The 23,494-nt window shown below is 42.1% G+C and overlaps 1 protein-coding gene across 1 annotated transcript in view; it reads right to left on the reverse strand.

Moving 5' to 3' along the window:
• Nucleotides 1–863: 863 nt before the first annotated feature.
• The window catches only part of LOC143283339 (DNA mismatch repair protein Msh2-like), a 36,513-nt gene continuing 13,882 nt past the window's right edge, over nucleotides 864–23,494 (reverse strand). Inside the window, exons 13-27 of the mRNA XM_076589544.1 lie at nucleotides 22,940–23,076; nucleotides 21,219–21,335; nucleotides 19,764–19,878; nucleotides 17,873–17,928; nucleotides 17,130–17,219; nucleotides 15,692–15,863; nucleotides 14,627–14,752; nucleotides 14,096–14,191; nucleotides 12,079–12,143; nucleotides 11,200–11,367; nucleotides 9,544–9,635; nucleotides 6,998–7,152; nucleotides 5,214–5,281; nucleotides 2,847–2,960; nucleotides 864–1,711 (exon numbers count right to left, since the gene is read on the reverse strand). Of these exons, the coding sequence (XP_076445659.1) occupies nucleotides 1,544–1,711; nucleotides 2,847–2,960; nucleotides 5,214–5,281; nucleotides 6,998–7,152; nucleotides 9,544–9,635; nucleotides 11,200–11,367; nucleotides 12,079–12,143; nucleotides 14,096–14,191; nucleotides 14,627–14,752; nucleotides 15,692–15,863; nucleotides 17,130–17,219; nucleotides 17,873–17,928; nucleotides 19,764–19,878; nucleotides 21,219–21,335; nucleotides 22,940–23,076 (1,739 nt within the window). The 3' untranslated portion in view covers nucleotides 864–1,543. The remainder of the gene's footprint in view (nucleotides 1,712–2,846; nucleotides 2,961–5,213; nucleotides 5,282–6,997; nucleotides 7,153–9,543; nucleotides 9,636–11,199; nucleotides 11,368–12,078; nucleotides 12,144–14,095; nucleotides 14,192–14,626; nucleotides 14,753–15,691; nucleotides 15,864–17,129; nucleotides 17,220–17,872; nucleotides 17,929–19,763; nucleotides 19,879–21,218; nucleotides 21,336–22,939; nucleotides 23,077–23,494) is intronic.

A 23,494-nucleotide genomic window follows, 5' to 3' on the forward strand; every position in this document is an offset into this window, starting at 1 on the left:
CGGTCCTTAGGCAGTCAGTTGCACAATTGACTCCGTGTCTGGAAAGCGCTTAGAGTTTGGTCTCCACCAAAGGTAGGCACACAAGAAGTATATCAATAATAATATTAATAATAATATTACAAAGAAATCACCCAGTCAGCGCCCTTTTCCCCACTTACAATGGGAACCGTTTTGAGTGTGGAAAAAAGACTGGATATGTTACACCACAGTGTGAAAAACAACTTCTCCACCTCCTCAGTTTCAGTTTCAGTAGCTCAAGGAGGCGTCACTGCGTTCGGACAAATCCATATACGCTACACCACATCTGCCAAGCAGATGCCTGACCAGCAGCGTAACCCAACGTGCTTCGTCAGGCCTCCTCAGATCTGCACAGGTAAGGGACATGAACTCTTTTACAACCCGGACATGAAAAGTGAAACCTTGAACAGAAAAAGAACCACTGGTGTTGTCTTGTGATAATAACCACTTCATTTAACCCATTCTACCCCACAGCTACATGCTGCTACAACTCCCCTGAACCAGCACTACATGATACCACTGCAGAAAAAAACAGCTTCGTTCACTAAAATGGCAAAAATCAAAGGCGAACTTTGTTGATTTAATGGGTCAAACAAAGCTTTGTTTTCATGCTTCAGAAATCTGTAAACGGTTCAGTTTAGAACGCCAACTGTACCAAGCAAGAAGAAACGAAATTCAAATAGTGTGTTGGTACGAGAATACTCGTACCTGGTCCACAGGGGAAGTAATTATGGTACGAGTTAACTCGTACCTGGAGTAGAATGAATTAACAAGCATGATGTAATATAAACCTGTAAAATAAAAACCAAGAACACAAACATTCTGAATAATTTTTTTTTTTTTTATTGTGGTTGTCAGTAAAAGAACACATAACTCTGTTCCTTAACACTTTCACATCACAACATGCAATGATACAAAATGATCTTTCTTACACAATTCCTCTCATGCGCTTTTACACTCCACTCCATTCTCTCTGACACACTATGCAAACACACACACGCGCGCGCGTGCACACACACACACACTGTGAATTTCCATGCATGCCCAGATGATGAGGATGTCTATGTCACTCTTACAAGCCTTTTTCTTCTTTTAGACTTCACTATTATCTTCTGCTCATGTATATTCAGATCCAAAGGAAACTCAAATCTCCAACAATGTATGAAACCTTATACACTTCTGTTCACATGATTCATAAAACAAGTTTCTGCAAGGTTATCTTTCATGCAAGCCCATGAAAGAACTATAAGCATGAACTTTTTTGCGTCCATAATTGATGACTGGGAGTGACCTTTTTTTTTTCTTTTTTTTTTTACAAGCTGTAAAGTTTGTGGCTGGGGTGCTGGGTCCACTTAAATCTGAAGAGTGCGTCTTAATACCAATACAAAGTATAATAAAGGGTAAACAAACAAAAAAAAAACAAAAAAAGAGGAAGAAATTGCTAATAACCCAATACGGAAATCCGTATAATAAGACAAAAAGTCCCATCCATGATATTCTGTCACTTCAGTTCTCCACAGTGTCTCTAAGAAGCTGACTGCCTGGCCAATACATCTTTGACGTAGGGATTATCTCTGGCGTCCACCTCGGCTTTCAGTTTCTGGACTTCGGCGTAGAGCTCCTCCGCTAACATGTCTGAAACCTTCAGTTTCTTGGCCTTGCTCAGAAAAGTCCGGATAATCTCCTCCCCCTCCTGCAACAACACAAAACTCAGGTTCAGTTTCTCAAGGGGGCATCACTGCATTTGGACAGATCCATATACTGAACGCCACATCTGCCAGGCAGATGCCTGACCAGCAGCATAACCCTGTGTGCTTGTCAGGCCTTGAGTGCACTGCAAAGATATTTGTGCACCTATCAGAGCAAATATCTACAACAGAATTTGCCAGAGGACAACACTTACGTTGCCACAGTTTCTTTTTCAGTGCCCCAACTGCACGCCGCACACGAGCACTCCGGTTATCATTTCAACTGAATGACTGGACGCTCAGTTTGGTTTTCCAGTCAAACTTGGGGGAAAAAGGGCAAGAACAGGATTCCAACCCAGACCCTAACGGACACTGAACTGGCAAATTTACATTTCTGCCACGTTTCTCCTTATGATGGAAAGTCAGTGCACTGAAGTAACTATCATCACAATAACATGGATGGGAGCAACTGATTTTTGGGGGGGGACTTAAAAAAAAGAAAAAGAAAAGTTTTTGACTATGGTCCAGGGGGCCACTTAAGGCAAATGGGAGGGAGGATGAGGGGGTTATAAGGTAGGGTGCAGGGGTTTAAGCCCCCCCCCCCTCCTGCACCCCCCCCACCCCACCCCCTCTCCACTCACCAAAGATGCAGACAAAAACATCTAACAACAGTTTACTGCATTCTCCTTCAATACTAAGTCTGAATTTTAAACTTTTCTTTATTTACAAACAAAAACATTTTGAAATGTCTAAAAAAAATTCAAAACATACTGTACATATATATTAAAAAAATATATAAGCAGAAGCTATTCATTCCTCCGTTATTTTTTATGTTGCTGATTATTTTTTATGTTGCTCACAAGAGGCATGCTGGCAACTTGGATTTTCCGGAAGTGGCCGATTTTTTATTCTGAACAGTTTGTGGCCTGAAATGTGTATCTTAATACCAAAACAAAGTAAATGTGTGTCTTAATACCAAAACAAAGTAAATGTGTATCTTAATACAAGCAAAACATAGGGTGAAAAAACCTCAAAACGCACATACACAAACAACAACAACAAAAATGTCAAAACAAATATCTGTACAATACGGAAAACACCACACACAAGCAATGGTAAATAGTCCTCTTAACCACCCACCTGTTTGGCCAGTTTCCGTTTCTTGACGGCCGGTTCATCATCCCCCTCCAGCTGGGTTCCGGCCACATTCAGAGTCTGGAAGTCCTCCAGCTCCTTGGCTTTCTGGCTGGCACACTGCACACATGGTACACACACGTTTTGCATCGTATTGTGTTGTACTGTATAGTATAGTATTGTATAATTTTTTTTTTTTTTAAAGGCGGCAATACAAGGGCATCCAGGAGTCATGACCTGGGTACTGCCCAGCCCCTTTTGCGTGTTAGGAGTTAATGGCCGAAACACCTGACTGAGGGGGACTTCTTCTCTGAAGAACTTGTACTGTCCAGCTCTCCCTCGAGTTTCTTATCACTGTATTGTATTGTATTCTGTTGTATTCTATTCTATCACTCCCCTGTCACAACAGATTTCTCTGTGTGAAACTCAGTTTGCTCTCTTACGGGGGAGAGTGCGTAGCTACAGTCCAGCACCACCCTTTCTTTTCTTCTCTTGTTTTCCTATCTGCAAGTGTTGTTGTTTTTTTTCCCCATTAAAGTAGATTTTTCGACAGAATTTTGCCAGGGGCAGCCCTTTTGTTTGCCGTGGATTTTTTTAATTTTTTTTTACATGTGCTATGCGCATGCTACGTGTAGGACCTCTGATTATCAACCCTTCCGACTGACTAGTGTCCAGACCACCATTCAAGGTCTTGTGTAGCGGAAGAAAAAACTTCCGAGCATAGGATTTGATTCCCACATGCTCAGATTCTCTCGCTTCCTATGCAGATGTGTTACCACTGAACCACCACATCACTATGTCAGACACACCATGCTGGGGCGGTGACACACACGTCAAACACACAATTTCTTTTATAACTGTAGTTTATAACCCAACCGACCGCAGAGGGCCATATCGGAACTGAAAAACTGTAAATATCGGTCTTCTAGGACCAGTAAAAAAAAAAAAAAACTACTACAAAAGTACCCACCTGGAAAGACTTTCTTGTATTTGCACATCAAACAAAAACAACAAAAGAAGCATTGACTTTATGGTTCACATGACATGCCACCCTCCCTCACACACTCCCCACTCCCTCCCCTCTTCACTCACACAGAAACTGCACTTGATTGAGCTATAATTCCTCCAGTAAGTAACAGATCCACCCTGAATCTGCTGCCTGACAGAAACAAGACCAGAACTGGTTTGTGTGCCAAATGTGACGTTTCAGTTTCAAGCAGGAAGCAAGATGGCTGCTGGAAAAAGAGGGCGCTAGTCAGGGATGCGTAAGGGAGGTAATCAACTAACAGGAGGTTATCAACCATAGCTACTTTCGTTTTCTCTGCATAAGCGGGTAGTAGTTTACACACGACAGGAATCAGACCCCTGCTAGAGTATGCGCTAGTGGGTCACAGCAGAGTATGTGTAGTAAAATCTGAGTTTCAGTTTCATTTTCTCAAGGAGGCCGGCCATATGAAGAGCACAGGATCAGGATCAAGATGGCTGCCAGAAAAAGAGGAAGCATGTCAGGGATATAGAGGGGAGGTAACCTACTTCCAGGAGGTTATCGGCCATAGCTACTTTTGTTTTCTCCTCATAGGCGGGTAGTAGTTTGCACAGGACAGGAATCAGACTCCGGCAGGGTAAAGTATGTGTAGTTAAATTTCAGTTTCATTTTCTCAAGGAGGCATCACGGTGTTTCAGCAAATCCCAGTTTCATTTTCTCAAGGAGGCATCACGGTGTTTCAGCAAATCCATGTATGCTACACCACATCTGCTAAGCTGATGCCTGAACAGTAGCATAACCCAACATGTAAAGCCTTGAGTGCATGCGTATATACTTGTGTACCTATCAGAGTGGATTTCTTATACACAATTTTGCCACAGGACAACACTTGTGTTGCCATGGGTTCTTTATCAGTGCGCCAAGTGCGTGCTGCACATTGGGCCTTGGTTTAGTGTCTCATCTGCATGACTGGGTGGCTCAGTTTGACATTCCAATCAATCTCGGGAGAAAAGGTGAGACTGCAGTTCCAACCCGTACCCTCACTGTGTAAAATAAAAAGTACATGTCGGATAAGCTGTGTTGGTTCCAGTGCTAGAGGTCATGATAATGTGATTCCAAATTCAATACCGGAGTGTGTTGGGTTTACACAAAGGTCAGGCATCCATCTCCCACCCACCCACCCATCCTAGCAGATGTGTAGCACATGGATCAGTCCGCATATTCACTGAAAATGAAACAACAGAAAGAAGACAGTTCAACTCCCGATCTGATGACAGTCACTGTTGTGTTTTTAAAATAAAAACTGGCTGTAGACATGCGAGAGATGTAGAGAGAAAAAAAAAGAAAAGAAAAGAGAAGCCAAGGTGAATCACACAGCGATCTCTTACCTCAACCACATGCTTGGGGAAGTGAGCCAGTTCTGCCACATGGATCCCAAAGCTCTGGTCACACACACCTGCCACAGAGCCCAACACACTCCAGTTATCAACAGTGAGCAGGTGAGATGGGAATAAGTGTGGGTGCATATATATTCAAGTGAGCAGACACGTTCAAATTCTCTGTGTGTGTGCATGTACGCACTGTGTGTGTGTGAGCGAGCATGCGCATGCACAAGAATTTATATGTGTATGCAAGTGTTTCTAAAATCCTTGTGTATTTGTGTCTGTATAATCATTTCCACTTCCATGTTTGCACCTTTTATGTTCTATATCCCCCCTCCTCCCTCCCCTCCCGGCCCCCACCACCTGTATTCCTTTGACCCCAGTACACAAGGTAATAAAAACACATTCTATAATTCTAGTGTAAGTACATACGTGCTACTTGTCCTGCAGAGATTGTGAGTATATTCTGAGTAATATACAAGTGATCTAGGGTACTGTTTTGTTTTAATGTTTTTATATGAGCAAACACTTCTAATATTTCTGTTTTATTCTGTAACCTCTTTTTGAGTCATACTGCCCTGCGCACAAGCAATACTTGTTCACCATTGCATGTAGTTTCACAATCGTCTCAGTAATGTTTGGATGTCAAGACTGGTTGTTCAACCTTTCAAGGAGGTAAGTGTGTGTGTGTGTGTGTGTGTGTGTGTGTGTGTGTGTGTGTGTGTGTGTGTGTGTGTGTGTGTGAGCTATGCAATTTTTTGTTTCAGTTAAAATGAACAATTCTAAAATGAAAAAAAACTACACTGACCACAATTATCATTTTGTTACCTGAAAACTAAGAGAAAACAATGGCAAAACCAGCATTAAGCACTCTCCTTTTCTCCCCCTTACACACACACACACACTGTTGATATGGCCAACTATATTCTTCAATACTATTAACTCACTCGGGACAACAAGTTTTCTCCCTTGCTTTTCCCCACAGACGGCCCATTTGTAAGGGTTAGGAAAAAAAATTACAAAAAATACAAAATACTGTGTAAGAAAATGAAACTTTCAGAACTGGTTTATTACGTGTTGAGCTATTACATGTAAAAAAAATCAAATTTCTCATCTTATTTTTACAGTTTTGCCATATGTAGAAAATACTGCCAATTTTTCACCCCGAATCACCATACCCATGCTCGCTTTCTGCATTAAATTCGCTTTCTTCTTCGTCATCATCCACCTCTTCAATGTCCGACCCTTCAGTTTGTAGCATTTCAAGTACTTCGGCAACCCTAAAACATTGCCGTCACTGCCTTTTTCGCTTCACAACATTCCGAGAAGAGGCCGCTTTGCTAACAGGCTGGCACGCGAGCAGACGACCGGTCAGTGACTTTGTCAGCGTGTGTGCGAGACAGGCCACACATCCCATATTAACCAATCATACTGTTCGATTGTGGAGTGACCCAGAATAGCGCACTCTGCTTGGCTAATCACAAAATCACGTGTACAGCGCATGATGGAATTTTATTTTCGGAGAATGCTATTCCATTCCTTCGTCCGAAACCGAACACGTTTTGTGTAGGAATGCGTGAGCATTCCTTCGTCCGGAAAGTGTTAAGTCTCTGAAGCAGTACATGGTTTGACCCTGTACAACAATGTCAGTTTGTCACTAGTAACAGAAAACAATGGCAAAACCAGCAACAAACATGCTCTTTTTCTCCCCTTTATAAAAACACTAAATACACATTCTGTTAATTGATACAGACAACTACAACCTTCATCCTAAGTCTCCAAAGCAGTACCTGGTTTGACCCTGTACAGCAAGGTCAGCGTGTCGTTGGAGGTCAAGGCTGTGACATGCAGGTTGTTGACGGTGGGTACCACATCGGCCAGAGCCGTCAGCTCATGGAAGTGAGTGGCGAACAGGCAGAAACAGCCGATCTTGTTGGCAATGTAGCTGTCAACACCGCAGAGTTCGTATAATCATGAAGATGGTCACAGTAAATTTTTTCAAATGAGAACATGCCATATTCAGTTTTCGGTTTCTCAAGGAGGCATTACTCCTTTTGGACAAACCCATACGCGCTGCACCACATGATAAGCAGATACCTAACCAGCAACATAACCCAACACACTTAGTCAGGCCTCGAGTCCATGCATATGTATATATATATTTCTGTACCTATCATTGTATATCTTCTTCTTCTTCTGCGTTTGTGGGCTGCAACTCCCACGTTCACTCGTATGCACACGAGTGGGATTTTATGTGTATGACTGTTTTTACCCCGCCATGTAGGCAGCCATACTCCGCTTTCGGGGGTGTGCATGCTGGGTATGTTCTTGTTTCCATAACCCACCGAATGCTGACATGGATTACAGGATCTTTAACGTGCGTATTTGATCTTCTGCTTGCATATACACATGAAGGGGGTTCAGGCACGAGCAGGTCTGCACATATGTTGACCTGGGAGATCGTAAAAATCTCCACCATTAACCCACCAGGCGCCGTCACCGTGATTCGAACTCGGGACCCTCAGATTGAAAGTCCAACGCTTTAACCACTTGGCTATTGCGCCCGTCATCATTGTATATCAAAATGGATTTCTTCCACAGAATTTTGTCAAAGGCCAACACTTACGTTGCCATAGGTTCGTTTCAGGTGCACCAAGTGCGTGCTGCACATGATACCTCCGCTTACTCTTGAATGACAAGCCGCTCAGTTTGATTTTCCAGTCAAACTTGGGAGAAAGGGTGAAACTGGGATTCATCCCCCCCCCCCCCCCCCCCCCAGACCCTGACAGACACTGTATTGGCAGATAAACATCTTAACCATTCTGCCAACTTCCTTGCATGTGAACAGAGCATGGTTCATATTGCATTGTACTGTACTCTTTTGTCACAACAGGTTTCTCTGTGTGAAATTAAGCCAGCTGTCCACAAGGACAGCACGTCACTATTGCAGCGCCACCCCCTTTTTTTTTTTTTTTTTTTTTTACCTGCAAGAGTATTTGTTTTCTTTGTTTTCCTACCAAAGTGGATTTTTCTATTGAATTTGCCAAGAAGAACCCTATTGTAGCCATTGGTTCTTTTACGTGAACTAAGTGCATGCTATACACCTCACTTTATTGTCTTATCAAAATGACTAGCATCCAGACCACCATTCAAAATCTAGTAGACAGGGGGGAAATACTGCCATGGGTGACAGATTTTGATCTCATGATTTGATTTTTTGCTCTCCCTTCCTCTACACAGTTTCAGCAGCATGAGCAGCATGACTCCTATGCCACTCATTCAGAGTCCCTACACAGCCATGCCCAGGTGTCTGCAGCAGTCTCAGCACCAGCAGTCCACAGGGAACTTTGTCTGGTCGCCAGGAGGCCACACATCAGGAGACCCTGCACTGCTGCCGAGTCACTTTAGTGGTGTTCAGTAGTTCCTGTTCTGACCTAACTCATTCTATCCCACAGCTTCGTGCCTGCTACAACACCCCTGGACCAGCACTACACGAGATCAATGCAGTAAAAAGTGGGGCGGTTCAGTAAAACAGCAAAAACTGAGAAAGCACTGTTGATTTAATTGGTCGAACAAAGCTTTGTTTTCATGCTTCCAGAATCCGTAAATGCTTCAGACTAGAATGCCAACTGTACCAAGCAAGAATGAGCAAAATCAGAATAGTGTGTTGGTACAAGAATACTTGTACCTGGTCCACAGGGGAAGTTATCATGGTACGAGTTAACTCGCACTGGGAGTAGAATGAGTTAACTCACTTAGGACACCATCAACTAAGCCTCCTACTGATAACAATAATCGATTTGCCGCAGAGCCAGACTGAGTGAGCATACCCTCCAGTGTGGGGACCACCACCATGTCCCACCAACAAACAGTCCCCCATCAATCTTTCAACGCAGAAGACCTTGACTGGAACTCAGTTCAGTTCAGTTGCTCAAGGAGGCGTCACTGCATTCGGACAATTACATATACTCTACACCACATCTGCTAGGCAGATCTATGCTTGACCAGAAGCATAACCCAACATGCTTAGTATGGCCTTGAGGGGAAAAAAGGTGCAAAAACAAATAAATGCATTAGTATCAAATCAATGAATAAATAAATAAACAAATAAATAAAAAACGAACAAAATAAAAAATAAATACAGAACATAATTCTAAAATAGATTTTTTTTTTAAAAGCAGATAAAGAAATTGAATAAAATGTAGGGGGAAAAAAGACAATAATAATAATAAATAAATAAGCAAATAAATGTAAATACACATACATACACGCACACACAGAGGAACTCATATAATAAAAACACATAACAATGCAATCCACTAAACAAACATATTACTCTGATATTGCCCAGGCCAAGCCAAAGCCATCGTAGGTGGATGTCCCCCGGCCCAGTTCATCGATAATGATCAGCGAGTCCTTGGTGGCCGACTGAAACCAAACCAATCAAACAACCACTTCACTCTCCTTCTTAAAAACATCATCACTAGCTTGTTAATCGATCAGCAAGTCCTTGGTGGCAATGCCCGGTGTAGCTGCGATTTTATGCTACCCCATGAGGAAAACATGGAAAAATTTTTAACTGTCGAAAATGCTATAGTGTTCAGTTGTCCGGAACGCTATCTTACATCAGGAACGCTGTAGCATTCCATCGTCTGGAGTGAGTTAAACTAAAAGCCCTGTCCAAATCATATCCCTCTTTTCACTGCTACTTAGTGCACTGGCACATATCAGACTTGACCAACTTTTAGCCAAGGCCAGAAACAGAAACAGCACACATTTAATTCCTGGGAGTTCCCGCCTAAAGCCCACTGCCTTTATCTAAACCATGTTCGTGTCATAAGTGCAATATTTGCTACCTCTTAAACATTTATAATCATTACGTCATTCATACAGCTAACAGAAAGGCAACAGCGTTTATCGCAGTTTTGCCAGCCGCATGTGGCTGGCTCTTCATGAGAAAGGAAACCTTTCCCCCCTAAAATTCCAGCATGGGTCTGATTCCTGTCCTGTGCAAACAACTACCCTGCTTACGTGGAGATACTGAAAACAGATGAATGATATGGATACTTACATGGAGCCTACCTCGGACAGAGACCAAGCTCTAAGTGCTTTACAAACCAGGGGTCATTTCAAAACAGGCTGTCTACCTGGATAGAGCTGATTGACTGCTGCCAGTGGGCACTCATCATTCGTTTCCTGTGTCATTCAATCAGGTTTCAGGCACATACACACACACACACACTTAGACCGACATGTGACCTCCATGAATACATTACCTTCCTTATGCAAGCCTATGCAACACCCTCTTTTTCCCAGAGACATCTTCAAGCATCTACCTGTGCTTTTAAACATAAAAAGAAATTTTCTTCCTAAAATTACGTTTAAGTAACATACTTACCGTGACCCACTAGTGCAGACTCCAGCAAGGGTCTGATTCCTGTCCGCCTATGCAGAGAAAACGAAAGTAGCTACGGCCAATAACCTCCCGAAGTAGGTTACCTTCCCTGTGCATACCTGACTAGCGCCCTCTTTTTCCGGCAGCCATCTCAACTCCTGATCCTGTGCTCTTCATATGGCTAAGTTTTTTTGTATTTCTGTCTGTCTATCGATTCTTTGACACTCATGTTTTGTATCTGACAAAGACTTGTATCAGGTCACAAACTTACTTAGCTCGTTTGGCCAAACAAGCTAAAATTATGGCGCAATCTCAATCATAAGAGCCCTCTACCTCAGGTTCTCTCAATAACAGGTACAGTATTTGGGGCAGAAATTAAGTCTTGTGTCATTAAATAAGTTTTCCATGTTTTTGGTGGGATTTTGGGGTGTTTGTTTTTTTTGGATACCCCCCAAAGCAGAATGGTTGCCTACATGGCAGGGTAAAAACGGTCATACACGTAAAAGCCCACATACGAGAGAATGTGGGAGTTGCAGCCCACGAACGAAGAAGAAAAAGGTTGTTTTTTGTTTAATACAAATGGGAGATGATGCCTACCCTGAGGATGGAGGCGGTCTCCAGCATCTCAGCCATGAAGGTGGACACCCCCTTCAGCTGACTGTCCCCAGCCCCGACCCTGGCCAGCACGCAGTCCACCACGCTCACCTCCGCCTCCGTGCACGGCACGTAGCACCCCAGCTGGGCCATCAGCACCACCACCCCCACCTGGATAAACACACACACATACATATACACGCATGCATATACATACACACAGGTACACACACAGACACACACACACACAGAGAAAACACAAACACACATGTAATCATGCATGCACATATATGATCACACATAATCGTTTCTTCAAGCATAGACAATCTTCCTCAAACATAGACAAACACAAACAACCACAAGCACAAACACACAATCATTTACACACACATAAGATAAACACAAATATACGCATACACACATGCATGTGCACGCACACACACACACAAATGCATAACAGCAATCTTTACAAAATAAAGAAAGGTGCACACACGTTATCATGCATAAACATATATAATCACATATAATTACTTCCACACACACAACCACAAACAAACACACAGATAAACAAACACTTACACACAAATGCATAAGCGCACACACATACACACACGCACACACAAATGCATAACATCAATCTTTAAAAAGTAAAAAAATACAAAGTTAAAAAGTAGTCAAGTAACACGTCTTTTATTTTTTCCTTTTCTTTTCTAATTAAGAAGTTGAACATTTATATTTTATATATGAATCTGAACATCTATGCATATTTTCTTCCAAATCTGAACATCTATATAAAATCTTATTTGTTGTTTTTTTTAATAACTAAAAAATATATATGACAAAAAAGAGGGGAGACAACTGCCCACCACAAGGGCAACTCACCGATCTGATGTAGGTGGACTTGCCTCCCATGTTGGGCCCAGTGATGATGTGGAACATCTGGTCATCTGGCAAAAACCCCACAATTGTGTTAAAACACCATCTCACCACCCTCACATTACTATGATCCTTACACTGCACAAGGTGGTTGGTTTTTTTTTTGGTTTTTTTAAAAATAATCTCTGTATAAGTGGATGAAATGGGAGGGGGGAGGAGGCTTTGGGGGCAGGGGCATCTACTGAGAAACCAAAGATTAATTCACACTAGTCAATGGCTGATTTGGAAGAACCAACACGTTGAATATGCAGACAGGCAGTTTCTGAACTGTGCAAAAGACATTCTGAAATGCAGAATCGTACTTTCCGGAAGTGCACCTTTACCGTTAGGACAACACGACAGTGGAGGGGGAAAAAAGTGCAGGTAAACCTCTCTCCTGTCACAAAGAAAGCGAAGACTTTACTGACATGCTTTTACAATGACAACAAAAAACAAAACAAAAAAACAAGAGAGGCAAGGCCTTTAAGACTCACTTGTGATACACTTTAAAAAAAAAAAAAAAAAGCTCTTTATGTACTGAGTATAATGCATTTACATTTACATTTTGAAATTATACTCAATACATAAAAAGCTTGGATTTTTTTTTTTTTAAAGTGCATCACAAGTGAGTCTTGAATTCAGGCCTTGCCTCTCTTGTTTCAAAATGTAATGTTTAAGATGAGAAAGATCAGTTTAAAGCAAATTAAGTCCCCTAGAATTAATTAGAGTAATTTCCCTTTTTTACTATCTGCACCAAAACGTTTGCAAAATTAAATAAAACTTCCATGCTTAGCAAAAGAAGTTCCTGTTTGAACAAAAAATGATAATTATGACTGCTCTTCTTGTTGGGTCGAATATCAGATCAAAGTGCCAAGTTTAGAGAATACAAAAAATATAAATATAACAGTAAATGCAGTTTGCATATAATTAGGCTTCTTTTTGTTGTTGTTGTTGTCGTTGTGCCCATCCCAGAGATGCAATATTGTTTTAAACAAGATGACTAAAAAGAACTGAATTTTTTCTATTTTTATGCCTAATTTGGTGTCAACTGACAAAGTATTTGCAGAGAAAATGTCAATGTTAAAGTTTACCACGGACACACAGACACACACACACACACACAACCGAACACCGGGTTAAAACATAGACTCACTTTGTTTACACAAGTGAGTCAAAAAAAAAAAAAAAAAAAAGCAAAAAAAAGAAGCACACAAAAAATGAGAGGGCAGGATGATAGGAAGATGAAATGAACCCTTCAAACACAGCAGCTGGGGTCATGACCTCGTTAAAATATGACATTTGTGATTGTTTTGAGAAAGTGGTAACTTTCCATCTAAGCAAAAGGCATGCTCACAGTGTAATTTTCTACCTGGAAGCGATAACTTTTTACCGAAGCGAAAGGCATGGTCACAGCGGTGTAACTTTATACCCGGAACTGGCAACTTTCTACCTAAGCAAAAGGCATGGTCACAGCAGTGTAACTTTCCACCTGGAAGTGGCAACTTTCTACCTAAACAAAAGTCATGGTCACAATGGTGTAACTTTATCCCTGGAAGTGGCAACTTTTTACCGAAGCGAAAGGCATGGTCACAGCGGTGTAACTTTATACCCGGAACTGGCAACTTTCTACCTAAGCAAAAGGCATGGTCACAATGGTGTAACTTTATCCCTGGAAGTGGCAACTTTCTACCTAAGCAAAAGGCATGGTCACAATGGTGTAACTTTATCCCTGGAAGTGGCAACTTTCTACCTAAGCAAAAGGCATGGTCACAGTGGCATTACTTCGTACCTGGAAGTGGCAACTTTCTATCTAAATGAAAGGCATGGTCACAATGGTGTAACTTTATCCCTGGAAGTGGCAACTTTCTACCTAAGCAAAAGGCAAGGTCACAGTAGCATAACTTTATACCTGGAAGTGGCAACTTTCCATATAAGCAAAAGGCATGGTCACAGTGGTGTAACTTTCCACCTGTGGTCCTTTTACCTGTGGTGAAGGTGGCATCATTGGGGATGAAGGACACATCGTCCTGTACTTCCAGACAGGGGTGTCGTGCCTCCTTCAGCTTCAGCACTCCAGAACCTGTATGGCCATTCGTTTGTGTCAAAACCTCAAAACTTTAATGGTAAAATACCAGCTTCCACCAAAACATAGCTGTTTTGTTCTGATCACTAAACTGCACAATACTTATTGGTACTGCATTACCATGGGTGGGAGTGACTTAAAAAAAAATAAAAAAAACTTAAAAGTTTGTGGTTGGGGGCTTAGGGTCGCTTAATCGATGTGCGTGTCTTAATATCAAAACAAAGCAAAATATAAAGGGGAAAACTGCAAAAATGCAATTACAAAAATACTTCCATCCATTTTTCACACTTCAGTCATGAAAGATTTTGACTGAATGAAATTCAGGCTGTTCTCTCCTTGGTGAACATACCATACTACAGAGCCATCCTGTACTCATTTTTCTTTCTGCTGTGTTCATGATGCAGGACTGCTGAGAACCTGACAAGAGCTCACCTCTGGGGAGGATGGTGGGTCTGACGAAGGGGATGGGGGCAGCAGCCGAGACGTGTGCGAAGCTGACCAGCACGTCCAGCTGTGCAATCAGGTCATTCAAAAGCAGCATCGGTTCTGCGTAACCCGCTGGAAAACAGGACATTTGTCGTCATGGTGATGTACACAGGTGAAAAGGCCATTAGGGCATACATGCCGCCGATCAGGGAAGTTTATCCTAAAATTACATATAATCTGACGTACTGTGACCAACTTGTGCAGACCACAGCAAGGGTTTGATTCCTGTCCTGTGCAAAATACTTCCCTGCTTGTGTTGAAAAACCAAAAGTAGCTGCGGCTAATGACCTCCCTTGGTATATTACTTCCCTTCTGCATGCCTATGCAGTGCCCTCTTTTTCGGCAGCCATCTTCTTCCATTCATACAAAACTGCACCTAAGTGGCTAAGCTTTTTTTTTTTTCTTAAAAAAGTTTTGAAAAAAGGAAATTTTCTATCTAAAATTACGTTTAAATAACATACTTACCGTGACCCAACTAGTGCAGACTCTGGCAGGGGTCTGACATTCCTGCCTGTGCAAACTACTATCCACCTATGCGGAGAAAATGAAAGTACGGCCGATAACCTCCCGGAAGTAGGTAACCTCCCCTTTGTCCCGCTGGCTAGCGCCCTCTTTTGACGGCAGCCATTATGACTTCTGTCCTGTGCTCTCCATACGGCTAAGTTTTTTCGAATTTTCTGTCTGTCTGTCGATTCTCTGGCGTTCTTGTTTTTTGTCAAATTTTGTCTCGAACCAGGTCACATAATTATATGGTTCGATTGGGATATCGGGCTAAAATTAGTTTTGAAAAATAAAGTTTTTACACATCTCCTTTTCCTCTCCTGACTAACTGTTTCACCGCTGTTTCCCGACTGGACAGATTATCTTGTTTATCTGGGTAGGCCAAGCCCAGATCACAGTCTTTGCATGAGCAGGTCCAACCTATTCAAAACCCACTGATAAACACACACACACACACACATATATATGTATAACGGTTAAAATAAAATGATTTGGTTCAGGATGACCGACCTGCAATGTTGATGATCTCTGAGACCACACTCTTCTGCTGCTCGTTGTAGTCGTCCTTGGCCTGAAGATACTCATCATTGAACTGTCGAACTGCTGTGTTGTGGAAACGAACCCCGTTCTTGTTGGTGTCGATGGTGCGGTAGTTCTTGTTGTTCCTCAAACACTTCTCATCCTATTTGCACAAGAAACACACACACAAAAAGTATAATAAAATGAAAAATATCCAAATTTTAGGTCAATATGAACCTTATTTGAGGATGACGTAATGAGAAAAGTGAAATATGACTGTGATGTTTTTATATGACATATACTGCTCTCTCTCACATGCTCTCAACCGTATTTTTGTTTGTATATCTATCTGTTGCATACCTACAACCTGAGCTCCTAACACAACAGATTTCTCTGTGTGAAATTTGGGCTGCTCTCCCCATGGAGCGGTCGCTACACTAGTTTTTTGCATTTTTTCCTGCATGCAGTTTTATTTGTTTTTTTTTCTATCAAAGTGGACTTTTCTACAGAATATTGCCAGGAACAACCATTTTGTTGCCATGGGTTCTTTTACGTGCGCTAAGTGCATGCTGCACACAGGACCTCGGTTTATCATCTCATCCGAATGACTAGCGTCCATACCACCACTCAAGGTCTAGTGGAGGGGGAGAAAATATCGGTGGCTGAGCCATGATTCGAACTAGCGTGCTCAGATTCTCTCGCTTCCAAGGCGGACGCGTTACCTCTAGGCCATCACTCCATGTAGGAAAGAAGATGAGACTTAAAGGATCAATCCCATGTTTTAGTCAGATATGTTCAGTCCTTCATGATCGCAGATGTGTTGCAGATGATAGCACCAGAGTTGCTCATGTCCCTTCCTGATGGTCATGCTGGATAAGTGGATCAGTCTGGTGGCAGTGCATTACATGAGAGTAATGACAGTATCCCACTTCTCATCCAGGTCAGACTGTTTCAAATCATCACATACAAAGTCACACATGGTGCGCGCTTTTTCGCCCCCACAAAGCATTTAAACTTAACTGAATGCAACTCTTAAGTTACAGTGCCAAAAAAACAACAACATCAGTACTGTTATATATGGGTAATTCTTTTGACACAGGAATATTTGTTCTTCCTGATTTCAAATAGATGTTCTTTTTTTTCTTCTTTATATATATATATATATATTATTATTATTATTTGTATTTGGGAAAGCTGTTCTGTAGACAAGTGCTGGTGGAAAGGTTACATAAAAAACTACAGTGCTCTAACTGTAGGCTTTTTTCTTTCATGATGAACATGTTTCTCTCTGTTGTACTTGGGAACACAGAAGATCTTGCAACCAGCAGAAGAACTTATCTCCAAGGGCATGCATATAATGTCAGAAATATACAGATTTCGATCTCCTGTACAGTAAAAAATAACTGAATGTGACCATACCCATACTGACCTTTCTGGTAACCCGGAAGAAGAAGCCCAGCTGGTTGTTGCTCTCTAGTTTGACAGTTTTGTTTGGTTCAAGGCCAAGGTCACGCGCCACCTACGCATCAGCAGATATCTACACATCAGTACTAGGATTCGCATCAGCAGATATCTACACATCAATACTAGGATCAGGGTACAAGTATACTCTTATCAATAAAAGGGTAAAGGCTAGGGTACACATCCAGTCCAGTGAAACTGGTAACAGCCCAGCCATCTCCCTAAAACAACCACTGTGCAACTCACACATCTCAGATGCTAAGAAAAATAATATCAAAATTGTCAAATTAACCAGAAAATGATGAATAGCATTTCAATTTTTCTGGAAAAAAGATACAGTTAATGAACCAGCAAGGCAGACAATGTGCAAGGATGAGATGACAGCTAGGAAATGAAAAAGCCAGGAAAAAAAGAGAGATAGATATGAGAATAGTTTTAATAAGCAATTCCCAGGTAAGGATAATCATCAATAATTATTATCATTATTATACAATTCATGTGTCAAAATGCCACCAGCATCCAAAGTTTGCTTCTCTGTTTTCTTGCCGAGTTCTCATACAGATGGTTATGACGTTTTTCTATTACAACATCCGCGCATATTCATTTCCCCTCCTGGTTTTTAACAGCACAGAGTTTGCTAATCGTCATGTATACTAATATCACAACATTCTATTAATTTCAGATGACAAGACAGCTGACGACTCTACCCACCCGGTTTAGCTGTCCCTTGATGCTGTCTTCCAGTTCTGTTATTTTCTCCCTCAAGGCTGGAGGAGCAGAAGAAGAACACTCAATCATCTACAACTAACATGATTTCTCTTCAAACAACAAATAGAAGAAAGACTGCATGATCAGTATATATCCAGAATTGGCATGCTGAACTTCATCAGAACATAATGTGTACTTAAACTAGATAATGCTTAAAGAAAGATATAACATTTATAAAGCAGACTGTTCGTTATCAATCACACTAGACTACTTAAGTTTTTTGTCATTCACCCTAGACTCCTTAACAATTCAGTATCACTCTAGACAACTTACCAACTGATTGATTGATGCGGATACTTATATAACGCCTATCCTCAGTCGGACACCAAGTTCTAAGTGCTTTACAAACATGGGGTCATTTACACAACTGGCTGCCTACCTGTGGTAGAACCGACTGACAGCTGCCAATGGGAGCTCATCATTCGTTTCCTGTATCATTCAATCAGATTTCAGGCACACACACATACACACTCAGACAAACAAGTAACATTTAACAGTTTACGTGTGTGACCGTTTTTTGTTTATTTACCCTGCCATGTAGGCAGCCATACTCTGTTTTCGGGGATGTGCATCCTGGATATGTTCTTGTTTCCATAACCCACTCAATGCTGCAATGGATTACAGGATATTTAACGTGCGTATTTGATATTCAGCGTGTGTATACACACGAAGGGGGTTCAGGCACTGGCAGGTCTGCACATCTGCTGACCTGGGAGATCGGAAAAATCTCCACCCTTTACCCACCAGGCGCCACTGAGATTCGAACCCGGGACCCTCAGATTGAAAGTCCAAGGCTTTACTCTGTGTGTGTGTGTGTGTGTGTGTGTGCGCGCGCGCGCGTGTGCGTGTGTGCAGTGTGTGCATGTGTGAGTATGCACAAGTTTTTATATTGATATGCACTTGTATGTATCCTAATTTCTACTGTATCTGTTTGTGTATGAATTTCGATTTATGTTCATATCTTGTTACGTACTATCCCTCCCAATATTCCTTGTGACCCCGGTACACTTGGTAATAAAGACATATTCTATTCTATTCTATTCAAATGAAATAAAATGAGCCAAGAAAAGTCTTTCTGTCAGGCTTCATTACACATGTGCTAGCTCTTTGATTTACACTCCTGCTGTTTATTCTTTTTGTCATCCTGAGCTTTCGTCTCTATTTCGGGAGCCTTACTTTTATTAAAAGCTTTAACATTGAAGATGGGAAACATCATCTATAGCGCACCATGAACGTCAACATCTGATGCGCACGCGCAGAGATGCTGCTCCGTGAAGCGGGCTGCAGCAGACGACACGTTACATTTCAATCGACCACGTTCGAGTTTGCTTTCTTGGTGTGTCTTCTGATTAATTTTCTTTCGCCTCTTATCAATTTTTGAGTGCCAACTGGGCACTCTTGGCAGAAAATTTGCGTGCCTGAGCCAACTTTTCGTAGCATTTGCACCCAGGCACCCGCTAAATTTGAACCCTGTAACATATGCTGGTAATTTATCATTTTAAGTCAGATTCCACCTAACAAAAACAAAATGTTTATAATAATTATAATAATAAATGTAATTTATATAGCACCAGATCTTGTGCAGAAACTTCATCTTCTCAATTTAGATGGATGCAGAGACAAATCAAGGCTATTCACACCAGACGTTTACATGCACACCCAACTTTGAATCAAAAGGTTTACCCGTGAAAACAGAGTATGGCTGCCTAAATGGTGGGGTAAAAACGGTCATACACCTAAAAGCCCACTCGTGTACATACGAGTGAATGTGGGAGTTGCAGCCCATGAACGAAGAAGAAGAAGAACAATCAAAGGTACAAAAGAGAAACCTGACCAGCCAGATTTTCGTCGAAGTCGGGTTTGATGACAAACTCATGCTGGTCCACCATGCTGAGGTCCAGAGTGGTCTCCACCATCTCCTGGAACTTGGAGAAGTCCAGCAGCAACTCCTGGGGGACACACCACACCACACAGCACGACAGTCACATGGTAGGACCATCAGTTCAGTTCAGTTACTCAAGGAGGCATCACTGCATTCAGACAAATCCATATACACTACACCACATCTGCTAAGCAGATGCCAGACCAGCAGCGTAACCCAACGTGCTTAGTCAGGCCTTGAGGAGGAAAAAACACAAACAAAAACAAGTAAATGGATACATCATTAAGTCAATGAATAAAAAAATAAATAAACAATTAACATAAAAAAAGTAAGCAGATAGATAATGAAATAAAATAAAATGCCAACTCTCTCAGCCAAGGAGGGCTTTAGGACAGTTGAGAAGTCATCGCCAATGACACCAACCAACCATGGGCTTTAGGACAGTTGAGAAGTCATCGCCAACGACACCAACCAACCATGGGCTTTAGGACAGTTGAGAAGTCATCACCAACGACACCAACCAAGGGCTTTAGGACAGTTGAGAAGTCATCGTCAACAACACCAACCCCAGGCTTTAGGACAGTTGAGAAGTCATCGCCAACAACACCAACCAACCATGGGCTTTAGGACAGTTGAGAAGTCATCACCAACAACACCAACCAAGGGCTTTAGGACAGTTGAGAAGTCATCGTCAACAACACCAACCACAGGCTTTAGGACAGTTGAGAAGTCATCACCAACGACACCAACCAAGGGCTTTAGGACAGTTGAGAAGTCATCGTCAACAACACCAACCACAGGCTTTAGGACAGTTGAGAAGTCATCGCCAACAACACCAACCACAGGCTTTAGGACAGTTGAGAAGTCATCACCAACGACACCAACCACAGGCTTTAGGACAGCTGTGAAGTCATCACCAATGACACCAACCACGGGCTTTAGGACAGTTGAGAAGTCATCACCAACGACACCAACCACGGGCTTTAGGACAGTTGAGAAGTCATCGCCAACGACACCAAACATGGGCTTTAGGACAGTTGAGAAGTCATCGCCATGGGCTTTAGGACAGTTGAGAAGTCACCGCCATCGACACCAACCAAGGGCTTTAGGACAGTTGAGAAGTCATCGCCATCGACACCAACCAAGGGCTTTAGGACAGTTGAGAAGTCATCGCCAAAGACACCAACAATTGGCTTTAGGACAGTTGAGAAGTCATCACCAACGACACCAACCATGGGCTTTAGGACAGTTAAGTCATCGCCAACGACACCAACCAACCAATCACTTGCCAACAACACCAACCACCGGCTTTAGGACAGTTGAGAAGTCATCGCCAACGACACCAACCAACCAATCACTCGCCAACAACACCAACCAATCAACCGACCAATCAATCAGTCAAATCACCTTGATAGGGTTGCTGAAGACATCCATGATGAGCGCGGCGTGCTGACCCGAGTGACCCTCCAGAGCCTCCACCAGGTGGGGCATCCTGTCGATGGCCTGGTACACCCGGTAACAGTCCTGCCTCAACACACAATACCACAGGTCAAGGTCAAGGTCAGAGGTAAGAGGTCAGAAACCGGGCTGTACTGCGATCACATGCCGCCAAGTTCCTACATACACCGCTGAGGAGGAAAGCATTTCGATGTTTGACACCTGAGGAAATTCCAGAGAGAGCACTGATCATAATGATGATGATGATAATAATCATAATAATTCTTATTCGGATGACACGATAAACCGAGGTCCTGTGTGCAGCATGCACTTAGCGCACATAAAAGAACCCACAGCAACAAAAGGGTTGTCCCTGGCAAAAATCAGTAGAAAAATCCACTTCAATAGGAAAAACAAAAAAAACTGCACGCAGGAAAAAATACAAAAAAATGGGTGGCATTCTCAGTATAGCAACGCCCAAAGTAATCTGTTGTGACAAAAAAAGGAAATATAAATAAAATTAAATATAAAATATAAATAACGCAATAATAATAAAGGTGATGATAATAATGATGATCACAATGTGCAGACAACACAGCACTTACCCTGCAGCTCGATGCACGTTGAACAATACATGAGGCATGAATAAGGTACATGAATATAAATAAAAACATTAAAGATACAAACTAGTCACTGAAAATACTACTGTAAAACAGTTATAACATCACTCACAACACACATCTCCCTCCTAAAACACACACACACACATACACAAACACACATAAACAAACACACACACACAAACATACACACACAAGTGAAAACTTTGCAAACTCTACTCAATACTCTCATGGAGGCACAATCACTTTGTTAGCTGCAAGTGGCTACACACAACACACTCTCACACACTCACAAACTTTCTCAGCTCCATTTACTAAAAACTCTCATTCAGGCACAATCTTTATGCTTCAGATGCATGACCCTAATAGATTTAAAAAAAAGAAGAAAATAAACATAAAAAGATGGTGAACCAAAGTGCATATCTTAATACCAAAAGAATGTAAAATAAAGGAATTGCCAAAATGCCAATACAGAAATTCCACAATACACAAAAAGCATTCCCACCCATTCCTGCAGGGACACATCGACAGCAAACAAATTTCATAACATAGTTCTTCATTTGTGGGCTGCCACTCCCATGTTCACTCGTATGAACACGAGTAGGCCCGAAAATGGAGTGTGACTGCCTACATGGCCAAAAGTCATACACTTAAAAGCCCACTCGAATGACCGTTTTTACCTCACCATGTAAGCAGCCATACTCCGTTTCTGGGGTGTGCATGCTTGGTATGTTCTTGTTTTCATAACCCACACAACACTGACATGGGTAACAGGATCTTAAACGTGCATATTTGATATTCTGCTTGCGTATGCACATGAAGGGGGTTCAGGCACTAGCAGGTCTGCAAATATACTGACCTGGGAGATTGGAAAAATCTCCACCCTTTACCCACCAGGCACCATTACCGAGATTCAAACCCGGGAGCCTCAGATAAAGTCCAACCCTTTAACCACTCGGCTATTGTGCCCGTCCCATAACATACAAAAAGCATCCCCACCCAACCCTTTAGGGACACACAAACAACAAACACAACCCGGTGGCTGAACAAAAGCGGACAGCAAAGCATCACCTGAAGCGTGGCTTTTCGCCGCTGGAACTTCTTCGCCATCCTCTGCAGGTCCGGCACACGACGCAGCTGTTCTTCCTGCAGCGTCTGCCGCAGACCCGAGTCCTCCAACATGGCCGTCACCACGTTCAGTCTCTCCTCTGATAACACACACACACATAGATAGTGTGGATTTCAGGGCATACTGTTGAACCTTTTTCCCCCCCAGTAAAAGTACCAAAACTTTCACATTGCATTGTACTGCGTTGCGTTTCAGGGCATACTGTAGAACAAACCCAGGAATGTCAGACCCCTGCCGGAGTCTGCACTAGTTGGGTCACGGTTAAGTATGTGTAATTAAACAAACCTTTTGCCCCAGTAAAAGTACCAGAACTTTTATGTTGCTTTGTTAGCATTGCGTTGTGTTGTGCAGCGTTCCTTTGCGTTGTATTGTATTGCATTGTGTTCTGCTGTATTGCACTGTGTTGTGTTGTGCTGTGTTGTATTTTGTTGCCTTGTGTTGCGTTACGAAAACAAATATCCAAGTTCACAACCAACAAGCATTTTTCATCCACACGA

Source organism: Babylonia areolata, chromosome 6 (assembly GCF_041734735.1).
Source record: "Babylonia areolata isolate BAREFJ2019XMU chromosome 6, ASM4173473v1, whole genome shotgun sequence".
In the NCBI taxonomy this organism is placed as follows: domain Eukaryota; kingdom Metazoa; phylum Mollusca; class Gastropoda; order Neogastropoda; family Buccinidae; genus Babylonia; species Babylonia areolata.